We start from the raw sequence: 18,930 nt of genomic DNA on the forward strand, positions 1-18,930 counted from the left end.
ATTGTACTATGTTTAAAAACAAAAGTGTCAGGAGCAGCTGATTGCAGCACTACTGGAGCCACTGGCCGGCACTTCACCGGGAGTCCAGGCTGCGCTCTTCCCCGGCCGCGCGACGACAGGACAGGAGTCCAGTCGAGAGGTTGTTGCGTGAGCGCGAGCCCAGCCACGACGCGGGAGCCATCGTCCACGAGAAAATAGCACGGTCCATTTTCACCCGGAGCAGAGCAGAGGGTCATTTTCTACGCGGCCGGTTTACGACGTCTATGTGGGCTCATCTCTTCCTTATCGACGCTGTGGGAGCAGAGCCGCCCACGTCGCCCCTCCCCCCTCCCCCCCTACCGAAATCCCCACGCAACTGCGCACCACCGGAGGCCAGCAGCCGGCCGCGGAGGGAGGAAGAAAATCTGCGCTCCTCGCCAGTCGGCAGCCAGTGCCCGCTACTTATACGCCCGGCTCGCCTCGCCCCCCTCCCCTCACAGTCCGCCCCCTTCCCCCCTCCCACCTCCGGCCCGGCCCCGATCCATCCCGTCTCAGGTGCGTGCCGACGGAGCTCCCGTGATTTGCTTGAAATCTCCGCTTCAACCCTGCTCGCTTAAGCCATGCGCTGTAGTATCCCGCGAGATTCCCCTTCTGCCTGTGGTTCTTTAGCAAGCGTTTGGGCGGTAGTGTTCGTCCGGGTGTTTTAATTCAGGCCGGGGAGGTGGATAGCGCGTGCTAATGGATGGCTGCTGCTGCTAATCTAGGCTATGGTAGCTGCGAGGTTAGTGAAGCCGTTTAGATTGCTCATCTCAGTTGGGTAGTACAGTAATCTCAGCTGGGAGCACTTTGAGGGGGTAGATTGATGGCTCTAGTTGCTTGTAGTTGGAGGGAGGGACGAAATGATTGGTTGGTCGTGGCACCTGTGTTTTGTATGGTTCCGTTATAGTTCTTCATCAGGGGGAACTCTTGTCTGGTGGACCAGGCCTTTTTTTGCTGTGAAACATTTTACATTCCAAGGGTTGGTGGTAGCCACTGTCCAAAATGAAACGAATTGTACAGGCTTCAGGCTTATTAGGGGGTGTGTTCTTCTGATTTGTGATGCTGGTAGGACTTTTCTGCTCGTAGCACTGGTCGATTCCGTCGGACTGAATTGATGATACAGAGCATTAAACACTTAGGAAAAGTACTTGCCTGCGTGCAAAATTTGCTTTTGCAAGAATTAATTCGTTCTCTCTCTGATTGATGCTGACGACAGCAATTAATTATGTTCTGTCTCTGATTCATGCTGACGGCATCTCCGTTCATTTCATCCGCAGTGAGCAAACATGGCGCCATCCATGAGTCTTGCTGCAAAAGGGCTGCTCCCCTTCGGAGCGCTCCCCTCGAGCGGCGTCGCGCAGAGGCCGGTGTCCGTGACCGCCTCCCTGGAGCACAAGCCGAACGATTCTAAGAGGAAGCTCCTGAAGCTTGCGCTCGGAGGAGTCGGCCTGCCCGCCTTGCTGAGTGCCAACAAGGCTCTCGCCGATGACCAGGGTGTGTCTTCCTCCAGGATGTCCTACTCGAGGTTCCTCGAGTACCTCGACAAGGACAGGGTGAAGAAGGTCGACCTGTTTGAGAACGGGACGATCGCTATCGTGGAGGCCATTTCTCCCGAGCTCGGCAACCGCGTGCAGAGGGTCCGTGTGCAGCTTCCCGGCCTCAGCCAGGAGCTTCTCCAGAAGTTAAGGGAGAAGAATATTGACTTTGCTGCGCACAACCAGCAGGAGGACTCTGGTAACCTCCTCTTCAACCTTATCGGGAACTTGGCCTTCCCGCTTATCCTTATCGGCGGTCTGTTCTTGCTGTCGAGAAGAGGAGGGTCTGGTGGCATGGGTGGACCCGGGGGGCCTGGCTTTCCTCTTGGTTTTGGCCAGTCCAAGGCCAAGTTCCAGATGGAGCCCAACACCGGTGTTACGTTCGATGATGTTGCCGGTGTTGACGAAGCAAAGCAAGACTTCATGGAAGTGGTTGAGTTCCTGAAGAAGCCAGAGAGGTTCACCGCCGTTGGTGCCCGCATTCCCAAGGGTGTGCTGCTTGTTGGTCCTCCTGGAACTGGTAAGACTTTGCTTGCCAAGGCGATCGCAGGAGAGGCTGGCGTGCCATTCTTCTCGATATCGGGTTCTGAATTCGTGGAGATGTTTGTTGGTGTTGGTGCCTCCCGTGTTCGTGATCTCTTCAAGAAGGCCAAGGAGAATGCTCCTTGCATAGTGTTCGTTGATGAAATTGATGCAGTTGGGAGGCAAAGAGGAACAGGTATCGGTGGTGGGAACGATGAAAGGGAGCAGACTCTCAATCAGCTACTGACTGAGATGGATGGTTTTGAGGGCAACACTGGCATCATTGTTGTTGCTGCCACCAACAGGGCTGACATCTTGGATTCCGCTTTGCTTAGACCTGGGCGCTTTGACAGACAGGTTAGTTTCTATCCAGCTTTTTTTAAGGTTGATAACATCAGTCTGGAATTTAATTTGCATGTCCCTATTTCCATATTCTTACCATTGCAATTATTCCTGCAACAGATTTTAGAAAGAAAAAAATCTTAGTGAGGTTCTCACGTGCTTGTAAACCTCAAGTCCAATTCTAGTTCAGAGCTTGAACTATCGTTGGGAAAACTTTGTTTTTGCCACTCTAGCTTTTGCCCATTTTGCTTATGCCACTCTAGAATTAGACATATCACTTTTGCCACTCTTAGCTTCTGACAATACATTACAAATGCCATTTAGTGGCAAAAGCAATAATTTTTCATTTCACTTTTGCCACTTCAGATTTTGACAATGTATCATAATTGCCACTCTAAAATTATTGTTTTTGCCATGGAATGGCAATTGTGATGTATTGTCAAAAACTAAGAGTGGCAAAAGTGAAATGTCAAATTCTAGAATGGCAAAAGCAAAGTGGTCAAAAGCTAGAGTGGCAAAAACAAAGTTTTCCCATCGTTAGAACCTATTTTTAAATATTCTGGATCTTTCTTAACATTTGGATATATCTCGTAACTTGTTTCACAGGTGAGTGTTGATGTTCCTGATGTACGTGGAAGGACAGAGATTCTCAAGGTGCACGGTAGCAACAAGAAGTTTGATGCTGATGTTTCCCTTGAGGTCATTGCAATGAGAACACCTGGGTTCAGTGGAGCAGACCTGGCGAATCTTCTGAATGAGGCAGCCATATTAGCAGGCCGACGTGGGAGGACCGGAATTTCCTCGAAGGAGATTGATGATTCAATTGACAGAATAGTGGCTGGTATGGAAGGAACTGTCATGACAGATGGGAAGAGCAAAAGCCTTGTTGCTTACCACGAAGTTGGCCATGCAGTTTGCGGGTAAGAGAGAATCTTCATCTCTTCGAATCCCCTATTTTGTTGAATATTGCATTGGATCTTGATGGATTTCTCAGCATTTCTATAGTGCATTTAGATACTATTTTGTGCTGGCAAAGACTTCCAGCCTCCTTTTGCATGCACCACCATGTTTAGGCGTAGTATAAGAGGCTTTTTTCTCCATCATTTTTCTGAAGGGGATACCGGGTGCTTATGCTTTTAGGTGTTTCTCTGTTCTTTGTCTATTACTCGCATTACAAACTTCCCAACAACCTGGTTCATATCTGAAGATGTTACTTTTTGCAGAACTTTGACGCCTGGCCACGACCCCGTCCAGAAGGTTACCTTGGTTCCAAGGGGTCAAGCCCGTGGTCTCACCTGGTTCATTCCCATGGATGACCCAACACTCATCTCTAGGCAGCAGCTCTTTGCCAGAATCGTCGGCGGCCTTGGCGGCAGAGCTGCTGAGGAGATCATATTCGGAGATTCTGAGGTGACCACCGGAGCTGCCGGTGACCTGCAGCAGATCACCGGCTTAGCCAAGCAGGTATGCTCCCATTTTGTCATGACAGCTTCTGCTAATCTATCAGATTTATCTAAACGTTTCATCGTACTGACCCCGATGCTTCTGCTGCAGATGGTGGTGACGTTCGGCATGTCGGACATCGGCCCGTGGTCTCTGATGGACGCGGCGCAGAGCGGGGACGTGATCATGCGGATGATGGCCAGGAACTCCATGTCGGAGAAACTGGCGCTGGACATCGACTCGGCGGTGAAGCAGCTGTCGGACAAGGCCTATGAGATCGCCCTGCAGCAGGTGAGGGACAACCGCGTGGCCATGGACAAGATCGTGGAGGTGCTCCTGGAGAAGGAGACGCTGAGCGGTGACGAGTTCCGGGCCATCCTGTCCGAGTTCACCGAGATCCCCGTCGAGAACCGGGTGCCCCCGACGCCCCAGGCCGCCGTCCCGGTCTAGGTTCGCCCGCGTTTATAGGGTTGGAGAATTTGCTGTTGTTGTAAGATGTTCATATTTCTTGGATGTACACTAATTCCTACTCGAGGCACGGCATGTAATGTAACTCACTCGCGGTTAATTATAAGATGTAATTACCAGGGAAGGATTTTTGCGTGAGGGCTCCTGGTTTCCCATGGGAAGGGAAGCCCTGATTTTCTGACGCAGAGGGGGGAAAAAGAGCCTTGGATATGGTCTTGTGAGGTTTCCCCATTTCGAACCTGAACTTCTGCGTTCAACAGTTAGTTAATCGTATGATCTTTCAAACGAAATTTGGTTTTACTTTGGTTTTGTTGGTGAATTTATGTACAAAACTGATCGATTGAACTATGGCAATGTGTGGATTGTACCCCACAAGTTTGTGACTTATACAAGATCTGGCTAGTGCATCACTACTCTGATTTACAACCAGACTTTTGTAGGGCTATGTTCACATTGGATATCTATCAGTCGGTTCACTATCTTGCCAAAGTGGTGGTGGTCTCCAGTCAGTCTTCTAACAAAGAGTTAGACGACCACATGACGAAACTTTTGACAAAGTTGCCGTCAGTTCTCTAGATAAGACCTGCAGCAAAGAGAACCCAACGTGTCCTCTGCCCCCATCGCATAGAACAAATGCCATGACACATGGCGTTATTTGTCTCGTCCATCAGGTAAAGGTAAACACAAAGGAAAGGGCCTGGGTTGATATTTTGGGCAGAAGGGTAGTTGCACCTACTACTTCCCCTTGATCAATATTTTTTTTATCACAGATGCTTACAAACACAACCATATAAATAATAAAATTACAATCAAATCCTTTGGAGCGTTGAAGTCTTTATCCCTTCATTCATCGTTGCGTGCCGTGAGCACAGCTCGATGATGCCTCGGCGGAGCAAGTTTTTATAAACCCAAAAGCTTGTGTAGCTGCGAAGTCATCGATGCAAATCAGGAGACATTGGCGGGCGTGATCTGCGAAGCAATCACCGCCCCGGAGAAGAAAACACCAATAAGGCCCTGTAAAAACTCCGAAGCCCACGAGCGCCAACTAAATACAAATGGAGGATCCACTGGAAACCTAAACCGACCGTATCCTGGAAGACCCGTCGCTCCGCACGCCCTCTGCCGGTGATATGCACACATACGGAACGGGGAAAGGGCGGGGATAGCATTATTCCTACACTAGGATAGCACTGCCGCAAAAACCAAGCACGAAGACTCCCTAAAGAAAAACTTGAAAATTTTACCCATGTCGTTGCATGATAGGTCCGGGTATGATGTTGGGCTCACTACTATCCAGGGCCGCGCGCCAAGACCCTCTTCTCCGGTGACCTAGATAGCTGGGTCGTCGTTGAAGATCGTCACGCTAGATCCCTTTGTCTGCCATTGTCGAGCACGGTCTAACGCAAATCACTCAAATACGCATCTCCTTCGCCATCTCGCAATCGCCCCCAGGCCTCTGCAATGGGCTGCCCCTGAACAGGATCTCCTCGCCGCCGCCATCCCGTTGGTTTTGCTCGACGACGTACCCAGGCGGCGACGAGAGGAAGAGAGGACGGGTGGCAGCTAGGGTTTCCTGGTCACCACACAGCCGCCTCTCTCAAGAGAGGAAGACGTTTTGTAACTTGAGTATGAAAAGCTCCCATGAGATCAAATTAGCAAGCCACCCCATCCAACGATAAAACCAAATTATAACTCCAGAGCTATCACACAATCAAACCTGAATGACATTTTTGTACTTCTTGTTTGATTTTGCAGTTACTTCTTCAGTTTAGAGAATAAAAAAAAGAGTAGTAAAGAATTCTTTTATCCACTTCATGCATAGTTTTCTCTTTAGCGATGGGCACATGATAAAATGTGGATGGAAGTAAGAAATGGCCCATGGGAAGAATTCCTCTTTGCTTTTTCTCTTTTTGAAAATGACTCAAGTATATTATTAATGTTCACCAGAAGTACTAATGTAACCAATATTCCAGTGATTGGTTTTAACAGGTGTTCTATTTTGCAGTTCATAATTGTTGGATCGGTTCATCTCTATAGTAACGGGGATAACTATACTGTAAACATGAAAAGGCAGGAGCGTAGCATGTTCTCATTGCCTATCGACCTCTACATCAGAACAATGAACACACCATATTCAAAAGTTTATTGCATCATTACACTAGTTGCGAGGAGCTATGGTAGGATTAGGAAGAAGATCCCTCAAGAAAATCATCTCAACTCCTGCTTCTGACGTGGTCCGCTGGATCTTCCCCTTATTGGTTCTATACTCCTGATCTAGCTTTGCCCTACTCTCCTTTGCCTCTCGTCCTTGCCCCTTCAAGTCATGTGTCGTCGTTCTTCATCTCCTTCGAAGACCTCTAAATTTATCCTCCTTATACTATCACCCGTTAGCGGTGACCATACTTTTACTTACCCTCCCCCCACCCCTCAGACTTGCCTATTATCATTTCTGAGGAAGAGGGAGGGTATTGCCGTTCACCAGCACCATCCATCGTCTTCCTCATCGGCATTATCGCTCTCACAAATCGCATGATACGGGAACGCTACCTCCCATTCCCCTCGATTACCATAGTGTTCCACCAAGTTCGTTGTGCAATTTTCAAAACCCTAGCTTCGATGAACAACAAAATCACATTGCAGGGACGCTACCTCCCATTCTCCTCGATTACCGTAGTGTTCCACCAAGTCCGTCGTGCAATTTTCAGAACCCTAACCTCGACGAACAACAAAATCACTCTGCAATCGTACCAAATAAATGAAACCACACATAATTCTGACTTTTGCTTTGCACAAGAGGAAGAACCGGCAAAGAACCATCACTGCCCTGCCTGTCTCACAGGTTGGGACCAAACACGACAGAAACATGGCCGCCGCACAACAGAATCGGACCCAAAAGAGAAAAGGAAAAAAAATCACACACACATTCTCAAGCGGTGCGGCGCGGTGGCTCCTCCCCATTCCCGAGTTCCGACCGGCCACCGAGACACGGACACACACACCCCGCGGCTCCGACCGACCATGGCCGCCGCCTCCGCCGCCGCCCTCGCGTCGCCGCGCACCGCGCGGCAGCTCGTCGACGCCCTCACCGCGCACCTCTCCCTCTACCACGCCGCCAACCCTAGCAGCCCCTCCCCCTCCCCCTCCCCATCCCCATCCCCCACCCCGCGCGCCGCGATCCTGCGGTGGCTGGCCGCGCTGCCGCCGCCGGCGCGGGCCGCGGCCTGCACGGCCCTCCTGCCGCCGCCCGCCGCGGCCGCGCTCCTCTCCATGCTCCGCCGCCTCCGCCTCCGCGGCCACTCCTCCTTCTTCGTCCTCGCCGACCCGGCCCCCACCGACCCCTCCTCCCCCACCGTCCTCTCGCGCCTCTCCCGGGGCCTGCTCGCCCGGGCCGCCGCCGCGTCCCGCGTGCACGAGCTCCTCTTCGCCCGCGCGCTCCTCTTCACCGCCACCCCCGCCTCCCACCGCCCCGATGCGATCACGCTCGCCGAGCCCCTCCTCGCCGACCTCGACGCCTTCGTCGCCGCCATGGACGAGATCTCCGGCGGCGCCTTCCTCCGCGCAGGCGACGGCGAGGTGGATTTGGCCGCATTGGCGTCCGAGGAGTTCCCCGAGCTGCCCTGGCTGAAAGCCAAGGGGTACTACGTGATCGAGGAGTTCGTCGCCAACTGGGTCGAGATCGCGCTGCGGATGTCGTGGGCGGCGGCCGCGGCCGGGGGAGGCGCCGGCGGTGGGAAGAAGGCGGTGAGGGTTGGGAGGTGCGTCAAGGAGAAGGCCGGGCTGGCGTCGACGGCCTTCTGGAGGGAGAAGGGGTATGTGGACTGGTGGATGCGGCTGGAGCCCCGGGTCAGAGCAAGGATCACTGGGGCCTTCTTCGGGAAGAGTGCAAAGGCGCTGGTAATTTGCCCTCTCGCTCTGCGTTTCGACATGTTTCTTTGTTCATGGCTGTGGAGTGCTATGGTCCATGCTTGTCTCAGTTGTATGCAATTTAATTTCAGACTATATATATAGCTTGTGTATGCAAAGTGCAAAAGTTTCAGAACAATGCTGTACTTTGGTCTGTTAGTTTCTTTGGCATGTTTTTTATTCTAGTGAAACCAAACCCGGACAGTAACACATTTGCTTCTTATTGTACATTTTTTTGAGCTGTGCTTCTTATTGTACATGACTATGTTTATTGTGCTGAAACTTTTGTCTGATCTAATTAGAATGTATAGGTGAGTTAAATAGGTCTGATTTTCGTTTTATGGGGCGGTAGAGGCAGCACCCATGTATTTTGGGTAGCTAGTTGTCGTTTTTGCTGTAGTGCAAGAAAGGAGATAATGCTGGCTGAATGTGCTTGAGGAGGAAAAGTAAAGAAGTGATGGGAATTGCATGCCTAGAATGTTGTTCACTTATTGTCATCATATTTAAAATCATCTCTTTTAAGTAAAGTAGGCTCTGAGAAAAGCCTTCCAGAAAAAGCTAAACAGCACAAATATACTGCTCTTGGATCCATGATTTTAATTATGTAGCATTCTGTCTGGGAGGCTCTAGTGGAGGATGGGTTGGAAGATTATGTTATTATTTAAGATAAAAGAGTGAGTTCACTGATATATTTAGTCAGATAAAAAATACTGACGCTTAATGCTTTACATATTGTTTTGGAAAGATCATATCAGACGTTCTGCTAATGTAATGTATGTTTAGAGGGTGGAAGTAACTTTTGGTGAAATATCTGCACTTACATGACTAAACTATTTGGCAAATGACATATTGACTTCTCTTGCCAAAATGTGCATTCATTTGAATTACAAGCATAGACAGTCCATACACTCTTTCATAATCAATGCATCAGAGATGATTATCATGTTCTTACTAGGTTGAACAAACCAAAGATCTGATCACAAACCAATCATTTATTGAAAACAACTTTGAGGCCTTGTTGACTCAAATGGTTTGCTTTTCGTAAATCCTTTGTACGAGTGCTTTTAATATAGATTCCACAATAGTTTGACCACCAGTAGGTTACTTTTGGCCTGGACAATTTAGTGTGTCCCACCCACAGTTCTCCTCTAGCTTATGTGTAAACTTTCATTTTCAGTATTGATTTGTCTGTCTTTCTTGGGCAGTCAGATACATGCAGATTGACAAAATGGTCGTCCTTTTATCAAAAACCCGATTCAGTGTTTCTTTTAAATACCGACTGAAGAAATTGCTATCCTGAATATGCTAATTGCTTATGTTGACCAGTCCGCTGACACGGTGTACATGAACAATCAGCTCTTTGCCACCCCATACCTTCTTGTTTTACACATTGCTAATGTTGGGAAGAGGATCACTAAAGTTGGTGTCATTGGTGTGCAGTTAATCTGAGGAAGTTGCTATGCCAACTATATCTAAGTCACATACTAATAGCTCAAGTTTGCAGGCTAATGAGATTGAAGGATCAGATGTTGCTTCTAGCGATTCTGGATCATTTCTTGCAGACAGTTTGTATGGAAGTACACGGCAGTCATTTTTCAGAAAGAATCAACCTGGTTGCGGCGATGTTGCAAGCATTCTGTCTTGTAAAAAGAAGCCTGCTTTTGCTAAAGAATTAAAAAGATTGCTAGTGCTTCAGGAGATAGTGTGTTTAAAGAGCAATATTACTTTCTGTGGCGGTGATGCAATCTTTCTCACTTCATTAATGTCAGCTGGCACTGTTGCTGACAATATACTCATGAGATTACGAAGACTTCTCATGGTGGTGTCGACGGAAAGTATAAATTTGGAGCTCATTGGGGATGGAGCATCAAATAATCCAAAAAAGAATGTTGAAAAGACAAGTGTAGGTTCTCGAAAAGGAAAGAAGAAGTCTAGTAGCTCGAAAAAGCTAGCAGCGTCTTCCAAGTCGTCCAAGGTATAGTTCATTCATGCCCTTCTTCCTATAGTTTGTTATTGGTACGGGGCTGTATACTTCAACAAGCAAGTTAGCTTATTTGACTTAAGGACTCTTTTCCAGGACAATGGATGCAGTAGCACAGAAACCCGAAATTCTAGGATTGTGTCAAAGTCAAGCCAGCAGACTCCATCTGTTCGATGCACTATTATTGGACCCGCTTCTGAAGGAACTCCTTGCAAAGAAATTGCACCAATACCAAAGGCGGTAAGCATACTTTAGCACAATCCTACTTTGTGTTTGTTAAGTCATGACTTACGAGTCACATACTATATATTTTAGGAGCAAGCTATCAGGTCGGCGGATTGCAATAATCAGTGTAACAAAAAGAAAAACAAACGTAAAGGGAAGGCAAAACTCTCTGATCTTATAAGAGCTGAGAACCCTGGACCTGGCAAACTGAAGACAGCTGTTGCTCATGTTGCTACAGAAGCCTTGCATAAATCTGCCGAAGCAGTAGATGCCCCACTGCGTGTCCCATCTCATGTGAATACATCCAGCAATGACATCCCTGAAGCAGTGGGTTGTTCTGAGTCTTCAAGTATCTTTGATGGAACTGAAGAAAAAGGCATCAAAAGCAGCAGAAAACTGGAAGATACCTTATGTTCTATGGTTATCTCATCAGTAACCACAGAGAGTTGTCAGAGTGCACAAAAACCTTCCAACTTTAGTGTGAATGAGCAGAGCCCATCACACACTAGTCTAAATGAATCCATGGTCCAACCATCTTTATGTTCACCTTCCAGTAGTGATAATGTTTTATCTGGTAATCCATGTAGAAACTCTGCTGACTCCTTGGTAAGATCTGCACAGGATAAGACTGGCTGTGATATAACACAGGGAGCTTTGCATGGACTTGCTCCTGGTGTTGGTAAAGGATACGAGAAACAAGTGGATCATAGTTCTGTTGTGACAACCGACAAACTTTTACCATCAGTCATTCCTGCTAACATTCTCCAAAGTGCTATAAGTGACAATGGTACAGCAGTGAAGAATGGTGTAGATGAATATTATGCATTCAACCGGAACCTACTGGGAGGAACGTCATATGAGTGGCCTAGTGTAGCACCCCATTTTGTATCACCTGAAATGCAACAGCGCCCTGCTGCAGCAGACAGGTTGCATCTTGACGTTGGTTACAGATGGCCTACTCAATTTAACCAACCTTTCATTCCTGCCAACCATCAGGTGAGAAGCTCACCAGTTGAAGCTGGATGCAATCAAATGTTATCTTCTCTGTCAGTGCCCTTAAGTTTTGATTGGCCTCCTGTTTTCAGAGGTTATGGTAAATTGACTCAAAATGCTGCTTTAAGTTATGATCCAGTATTTGCCCCACATATGCAGTCTTCTGCTTGGCCTGGGTTTCCTGCTCAACTAATTCAGAGAGGTGGCATTTGCAGTGAAAAAGATAGGAAATATTTTAGCGATAGTGACCCAAGAAACACATCAGATGTTGGGGATGATACTGAAAGCTATTGGTTTTCTGAAGAAGAATCAGATGGCCGCGCAACTTCTGGAAGAGATATTAATCAATATTTTGGCGGAGGCGTGATGTATTGGAGTCCTGCAGAACATGCTGGAACGGGCTTTTCTAGGCCACCATCTCTTAGTTCAGATGACAGTGCTTGGGCATGGCATGAGGCAGATGTTAGTCGAGTTGTCGATGATCTGGCTATTGGGATTCCATCATCAACATATAATCCAACTGGTCCATCGTCACCACCATCCAGCCCAAGCCCATTCTGTTCCCAGAATGAACCTTCTGATCCTTCTCCTCAGCCTGCTTGTCACTCAGTGGCAGGGAATGACATCAATAATGAAGCTTCACATTCTCCATCTTCCATGCAAGACAGTCCTGAAGATAAGAGTACTTCGGTTGTAAAGAGTCCATCTTGTGCCAGTGAAATAGTAAAGGGAGATACATTACCATATGCAATGCTGCGGCCAATAGTTGTTTCTAATATATCACGAAGGCTATCAAGATCTGACTTTAGGGGTGGTCATGATCGCAGGAGCCCATGTGTGTCTTCGACCAGGAGGGATATACCTCTTGTAAGAAGACCTCCATCACCAGTATTACTTAGTGTTCCTCGCATGCCTCGGCCACCTCCTCCTTCTCCTGTTGGAGAGTCAAGAAAACGTGGATTCCCAATTGTTAGATCTGGCAGTTCAAGCCCGCGGCATTGGGGGATGAGAAGTTTGTTTTCTGATGATAAAATTTTCAATAGGGCTCAGTTTTGCTTGGATGGCCCTGAAGTCGTATGGCCTTCATGGGTGAATAAAGGCACCTCTACTGGTACACTGGTACAATCAATTGAGGATACTGTCTTGCAGGACCACCTTGTTAAGATTTCACAGCTTTCACGTGATCAACATGTAAGGAAGTAATTTCCATTCTTCTATTACTGACAAGTATTTTTTGTGCAGTTTTTATGCGTTACTGACATATGTTTTTGCAGCCAGATGTTGCAGTTCCTCTGCAGCCACCTGATATGTTAAATGGTTCACCTCACAAGGCGTCCCTTTCTTTGATGCACAATGCTCTACATGAAGAAATTGATCAATTCTGTAAGCAGGTATTCTCCCTTACCTCCTGCCTTTTGCATCATCACAACTTTCATGAATGTGCGCTATCAATCATTAATCGTTACTCTGATGCCTAGTAATTGCATGCCGTGCCTTAGTTTGTGCACGTGAAATTCCTTCTTTGATGGGTGTTGATGCTATTCATTATACTTGCAAGGTTGCTGCTGCAAATCTGGTGACGAAGCCCTATATAAATTGGGCTGTCAAAAGGGTCACACGGTGCCTGCAAGTCCTCTGGCCCCGCTCGCGTACAAATCTATTTGGCTCAAATGCCACTGGTTTGGCCCTTCCAACTAGTGATGTAGATCTCGTGGTTTCTCTCCCCCCAGTCCGAAATCTGGTGAGTTGCATGACCATTAACACAACATAGTAACACAAATGCAGTTGTCTTTGTGCCATCATGGAACTAAATTTGTAGCTGTTTCCAGGAACCTATTAAAGAAGCTGGAATTTTGGAAGGCCGCAATGGCATTAAGGAAACATGCCTCCAGGTAATGCATGTCGGCTAATAGATTTTTCGCTCTCTGGATTCTTTAATAGGTGAATGACCTATTATCAGATTTGAACATCAAATTTGTCTAAACAGAAATTGAGATGTTAACACTTGGTTTTATCTATGTGTTTTTTCTTACACTAAGCTCCTTTCATGGTTTCACCATTGCTGCAACAATATACGGCACTGTTTCTTGTTAGAATTAACATAGGAAATAAGCGAAGCATTAAATGCTTTCTGTTTTTTGGTGCTATATGCCTTGTGAGTTGCTACAGATATGTTCTGGATAAGTTAATTTTTGAGTTGTCTACTTGTTTGTATATCTTCGCGGGTCATAGTACGTTACTGGCTTTTGGCAATCAACATTTAATTAACAATAATTCTCTTACTATACTTTGTGCATAACTGCACGCCCATGCTTACTTACAATGCATAAATCTTTATATGCTTTTATGCCCAAAGGAAAAAATAAAGCTGATCTTCACAGGTCTTTTTTGTTTTTCTTTAGCATGCGGCAAGGTGCCTTGGAAATCAGGATTGGGTTAGGAGTGATTCCCTCAAAACGATTGAAAACACAGCAGTAAGTCATAATCCCATTTAATTTGCTAGTTTGCCAGCTAGTTTTTATTTTCCTCATTCTTCATCATTAAAAATTTGCAGATACCTGTGATCATGCTTGTAGCCCAAGTACCTTGTGACATAAATATGTCCAACGAGTACCCTTCTGTTCTGGATAGCTCACAAGAAATTTCAGTCAATGTGCTTGGGGAGCAAGGGAGCCCTCCTCGTTCTGACAATTCTAGTTCAGAAGGCAGCAACGCGCTTGCGGGCTCAAAAATGAATAAGGATGATTGTGATGCTGTGCGGTCAATACGTCTTGATATAAGTTTCAAATCACCATCCCACACAGGACTCCAGACTACTGAGTTGGTAAAATCAAAAGCTACTATCAAACAGAATATTTTTAAGTAAAATATGTTCTGCTTTGTTTCTATTTGTTGGTTTTAAAGTCAGCCTTCATGAAAAGGTTTTGTTTCTGAGATGTTTGATCACAGTCTGGTAGTTTTGTATCGTTATCTTCAGTTTACTGTAATAGAAAATCAACCTGTATCTAAGTATCACTGAATATTTTGAACAGTTAGTCATGAGGATTACATGATCATGTAATAAAAATACAAATATATTATAAGGTGGAATGCTTAATGGGTAATTGGGTATGAATAAGTACATGCTTAGTTGATACCTGTCTCTTGTAGGCATAGATTATTGCCTTATGTATCCGCTCTATGTAATATTGCAGTTCAGTATTGTAATAATCTGTGTGTGAAGCATGATCTTAATTCAAATTGTATATACCATTTACACACAAATTTATTGCCATACTTAAGTTGCATCATGTCGATCGTAGGCAGTTCGAATTATCATCATTGCTCTTAGTTCTTATCAGTTGTCACATGTTCGAGAGCACTAATGTTTTCTCATTAAAAAGTACTACCTCCGTATCAAAATATAAGATGTTTTTTGTAGGCTAAACTAGCCTACAAAACGTCTTATATTTTGGTACGGAGGTAATAGTAATGTTTTCTCATTTTATGCTTACATACATGTCGCCTCAAATGATCCTAAGGATGAGATAATGATGGTTCTTGTGTGATTTCTGTTTTTAATGATGCCATGGTGATGGTTCAACTAAAGAAAAAGAGATGCTGGAAGGCAACATTTATGAGGTTTTGGATTTGTTTAGTATGTAGCGTTCAATACCACCACAATCACTTAGTTTCTTTCTCAAGTGCAAGTGCAAGTGTTGTATGCACATGAATGGTCAGCTAGCTAGCTGCTTGGTTAGTTGAACCATGGAACTATCTAACTACATGGTACTGCCACATGCTTTGGTGCCCATGAAATTGTGCTTGAAAGTCACGAATACAAAATTTTCGGGACTAAAATTAGAGATCCAAGTTTGCCATGCTTATTCACCTTCTTTCTTAACTGGCTACAGGTTGGTGAGCTGACTCAGCAATTTCCTGCGGCTTTACCCCTTGCCTTAATCATGAAGAAGTTTTTGGCAGATCGTAGTTTGGACCACCCATATTCGGGTGGTCTAAGCTCTTACTGTTTGGTATGTAGCTTTTCATAATACTCCTGTGATTTCTTTTTGTGTTGATTTATGACTCTGAAAGTTTGTTTGCGCTGGATAATTTCTTTATGTTCACCTACACGCTCTCCAGATCATTGCTTCTGAGTTAGTATAATAATGACTAAAATATCTTAATTTTAGTAAGAATTTTTCTTGTTAATTTTATCAGGGTTGGTCACAGTTGAATGTTCTATACTTTTGATGGTTTGTCTGGATTAAACCTTCCAATCAGATAATTTTTTTCGGTCAGATAATATGTCCTCGTATTGACTGCTAATGTATGTCTAACAGCATTACAAGCACGTATCCGAGCTAACTTACATTTTCTTATATGTTTTCATCTCTGGATAACATACTTGATGCTTACATTTCATGTTAGCATATTATATTTAGTAACGACATTAACTCTTGAGATGACCTGTGAAAAGAACTTCATCTTTTAATATCCTTCGCAGGTGTTGTTAATCACTCGTTTTCTTCAGCATGAACATCATCTTGGTCGGCCTATTAACCAAGTAAGTTGCACATCTTGAATAGTATAGCTCACTTAGAATCTACACTATTTTTTCCTTGGTTACTCTATCATGTTTCTGTGAGATATTTGTTTCTGTATCATATATTATATTTTAGTGGTTGGCTCACATATATGTAGATATTTGGTCATCTTTGAGTTTCAAACTTCAGTAGTACCAATGGAAAAATAAAATTTTATCTCTGGCCCCTCTTCTTAGCAAGTTCATATTTTTATTGTAAACTGCCACTAACGCTACATTTTTGCTGTTTTGTGTTTGGCAGAATCTAGGGAGCCTTTTGATGGATTTCCTGTATTTTTTTGGGTAAGTGAGTTATGTATGGACACTTTATTGTTTAAAACATAAGGGAAAAGATGAGTACCAGATGTAGAAAAGCATGTAAAGTGTGCTAGAATGACTATAGGGGCCCAGTGTATGTTTTCTCTTTTGGGACAGCTAAATTAGCAATATATTGGTGCATCTGACTTCTAACCGCTTTCAAACATTCTGGATGACAGGAATGTGTTTGATCCACGCCATATGCGTATTTCCATCCAAGGAAGTGGAATTTATTTGAACCGAGAAAGAGGGCACAGGTAATAAAAGTCGATCTCAGTAATACATCGTTTATGTCTGTCACCTTCTGCCTATGTTAAGTTTTCATATTGTGGATTTTGCAGCATTGATCCAATTCATATCGATGACCCTCTTTGCCCTGCTAACAATGTGGGCCGGAATTGTTTCCGGATCCACCAATGCATCAAGGTTGGTTGAAATTATCTTTTCTGGACTGCTTGAATCCATCTTTTGCATCTAGAGCGTTTTGGACTTGTGGCAATGCCGTTTTCTGTTATTATGCTCTGTTATATAGTAACTCATCTGACTGGGGAATCCCGGTATTGAAATTTAGTCTTTGCATGGTACTAGTACTAATGCGTTCTTTGTTTGGCCTTTGAAGATATAAATATTCGTCCGGCAAATCACGGATCAATAAGTCTTACTGGTATTTTCTGATGCTTTTCATGGCAGGCTTTTGCTGATGCTTTTGCAGTTCTAGAGAACGAGCTACTGCAGTTCACTGCAGAATGTAACATGCCTTCATCATCATTTAGCCTACTGAAGAAAATAATTCCAAGTATTGATTCTAATGAGTTGTAGCAATGAAAAGAACCTGTGAGTCCACAAGCTACAGGAACTGTTGGGTTGGAATGGCCTCTGCTTGTGTTCTAGACACCGAGTTACTACTGCAGCTGGTGGAAAAGAAGGTCAGTAGAGATAAATTTCCAAGCTGGTCTTAATTCTAGGTTATTTTCTTTTTTCTGCTGTACATCTTAATAGTAGTCCTGTGAGTTTTTAGCGCTAGTAGGTGTGAAAACATTGATAGAAAAATGTTCATATTCATGTTTTCTATTTAGTGCAGGCTTGTTCGAAGGTACAATGCCAGCTGCCCTTCTCTTGCCTCTGGCTGCTTAGAACCCGAGACCGTTGATTGAGGTATTGGGCCGAATTGGATGCAAGAGCAAGACGGTGCTGCACTCTGCACACAGAAGGTACAGCACCTATCACTTCTGTAATACGAGCATATCTAATCACTTTGTAAGTATGTAAATCTCATCCACTTGATACCATTAACGATAGATCCTTAACCTCGTGCCGGTGGTATGTGCTGCCAAGGATGCGGAAATGGACTGGCCTAATGATGTGTGCTGCCAGACCTATAAGGTCACTGAGGAGCAGTACAGCAGATCCGCACAGAACTCCAGATCCGGAGGAGCACTCGGGATAAGCTCTAGCAGAGGCTCTACATGTTTCCTGAATCATCTGTTCTCTGAACCTTAGGAAATGCTAAGGAAAATCAGAACATCCTGGAACAAGTTCTTTGTGCTTTTGGCAGTCAACATCAGCTTGTGGAACAGGAAGTGGAGAAATTCTACGAAGGAGGCTACTTGTGTTCGGAAACAGAGTAGGAAGCAACTCCTACTTGGAGCTGGTACAAGGCTTGATGCTGGAAGTGGTGTCCGGTGTAGCAAAGCGATTTTCAGATCGTCGTTTCTCCGGGACAGCAAGATTGTTCCTTGAACACACCAAGAGGGTAACTGCGAAGATTACTGCCGTGATCTCAAGTACCAGATTCTTCGTTGCAGTTACTCGCCAATGGGATTGCCGAGTTACTCTTCAGAGACAGTCAGAGCAATCTTTAGGGCATGAGGAACATGGTCAGCTAACGGCGTTGGCTCGTCTTATAAAGGCAGACTTGTTTCCTGCAGCTGATGAGATTCAAGTTGCTGCTTTTGTAGCGAAGCACACTTCGGTTCCTGCTTTTGTAGCGAAGCAGATTTAAGTTACCGCTTTTGTAGTTCACTCCAACACAAATTTGAAACTAGCTTGTTCTTGATTTGTTGCGCTGATGTAGTGATGTTCTTGCGCTTTCTTTCTTGTGCAAGTATCGATTTTTTGCTTTCTCTGTCACAAGCTATTCTCAAAACTAAGAATTCTTTGAAAAAATTACACATGTAGTAGATGTTAATGTGATATGTACACTTTGCATTTCTTCCTTCTGAAGTAATACACATTTTGTTTGACAAAAGGACATTCGTGATGGGCTAACAAGGCCACTTTTTGTGCACAAATTTATTTCTCATTCACTAGCAATAAAAATGCATTATGTTGCACCATTTTTCTTTCTTTTTGCAAATGTGGATGTTACCAGTTAGATGTCCATTTTAAATTAATAACCCTTAAACTCACTTTGGTTTAAAATCTTTTGAGATACTAAGCTCCCTCTATTTGAGCATGTTCTACAAGGCATTGCTTAGTTCTTAGTTTTTTATTTCTTTGTTCTCTCTTTTGGTTTTAATATTCTTTTTTATTTTTTATTTTTATTTTTCACATTTTTATTCATGTTTTTTATTCTTTTATTCTTTTAGTTTTTATTTTTATTTTTCTTTTAGTTTTTT

General features: G+C 44.8%; 2 protein-coding genes across 4 annotated transcripts; both read left to right on the top strand.

The window, feature by feature from the left end:
- The first annotated feature begins 275 nt into the window (after window positions 1–275).
- LOC123149152 (ATP-dependent zinc metalloprotease FTSH 2, chloroplastic) lies at window positions 276–4,452 on the top strand. Its single transcript, XM_044568683.1, has 5 exons — window positions 276–534; window positions 1,296–2,432; window positions 3,024–3,337; window positions 3,641–3,881; window positions 3,972–4,452. Exons 2-5 carry the CDS (start codon window positions 1,305–1,307, stop codon window positions 4,308–4,310), a joined length of 2,022 nt encoding a protein of 673 aa, XP_044424618.1. The 5' UTR covers window positions 276–534; window positions 1,296–1,304; the 3' UTR covers window positions 4,311–4,452.
- Window positions 4,453–7,257: 2,805 nt separating this feature from the next.
- LOC123149150 (uncharacterized) lies at window positions 7,258–18,560 on the top strand. Of its 3 annotated transcripts, XM_044568682.1 has the most exons (20): window positions 7,258–8,222; window positions 9,558–9,663; window positions 9,794–10,206; window positions 10,309–10,452; window positions 10,528–12,621; window positions 12,705–12,821; window positions 12,989–13,171; window positions 13,260–13,322; window positions 13,833–13,904; window positions 13,985–14,254; window positions 15,324–15,443; window positions 15,917–15,976; window positions 16,257–16,297; window positions 16,492–16,569; window positions 16,654–16,738; window positions 17,003–17,060; window positions 17,132–17,238; window positions 17,358–17,405; window positions 17,612–17,695; window positions 17,868–18,560. In XM_044568682.1, exons 1-20 carry the CDS (start codon window positions 7,347–7,349, stop codon window positions 18,312–18,314), a joined length of 5,466 nt encoding a protein of 1,821 aa, XP_044424617.1. In that variant the 5' UTR covers window positions 7,258–7,346; the 3' UTR covers window positions 18,315–18,560. The 3 variants fall into 3 exon arrangements, 1 of the variants encoding a protein (XP_044424617.1); XR_006474421.1 differs by lacking the exon at window positions 9,558–9,663 and having other exon boundaries at window positions 7,262–8,222; window positions 9,736–10,206; window positions 17,003–17,238; window positions 17,394–17,523; window positions 17,648–18,560; XR_006474420.1 differs by lacking the exon at window positions 9,558–9,663 and having other exon boundaries at window positions 7,263–8,222; window positions 9,736–10,206; window positions 17,003–17,238; window positions 17,394–17,523; window positions 17,612–18,560.
- Window positions 18,561–18,930: the final 370 nt, after the last annotated feature.

This window comes from Triticum aestivum, chromosome 7A (genome assembly GCF_018294505.1).
Source record: "Triticum aestivum cultivar Chinese Spring chromosome 7A, IWGSC CS RefSeq v2.1, whole genome shotgun sequence".
Classification (NCBI taxonomy): Eukaryota; Viridiplantae; Streptophyta; class Magnoliopsida; order Poales; family Poaceae; genus Triticum; species Triticum aestivum.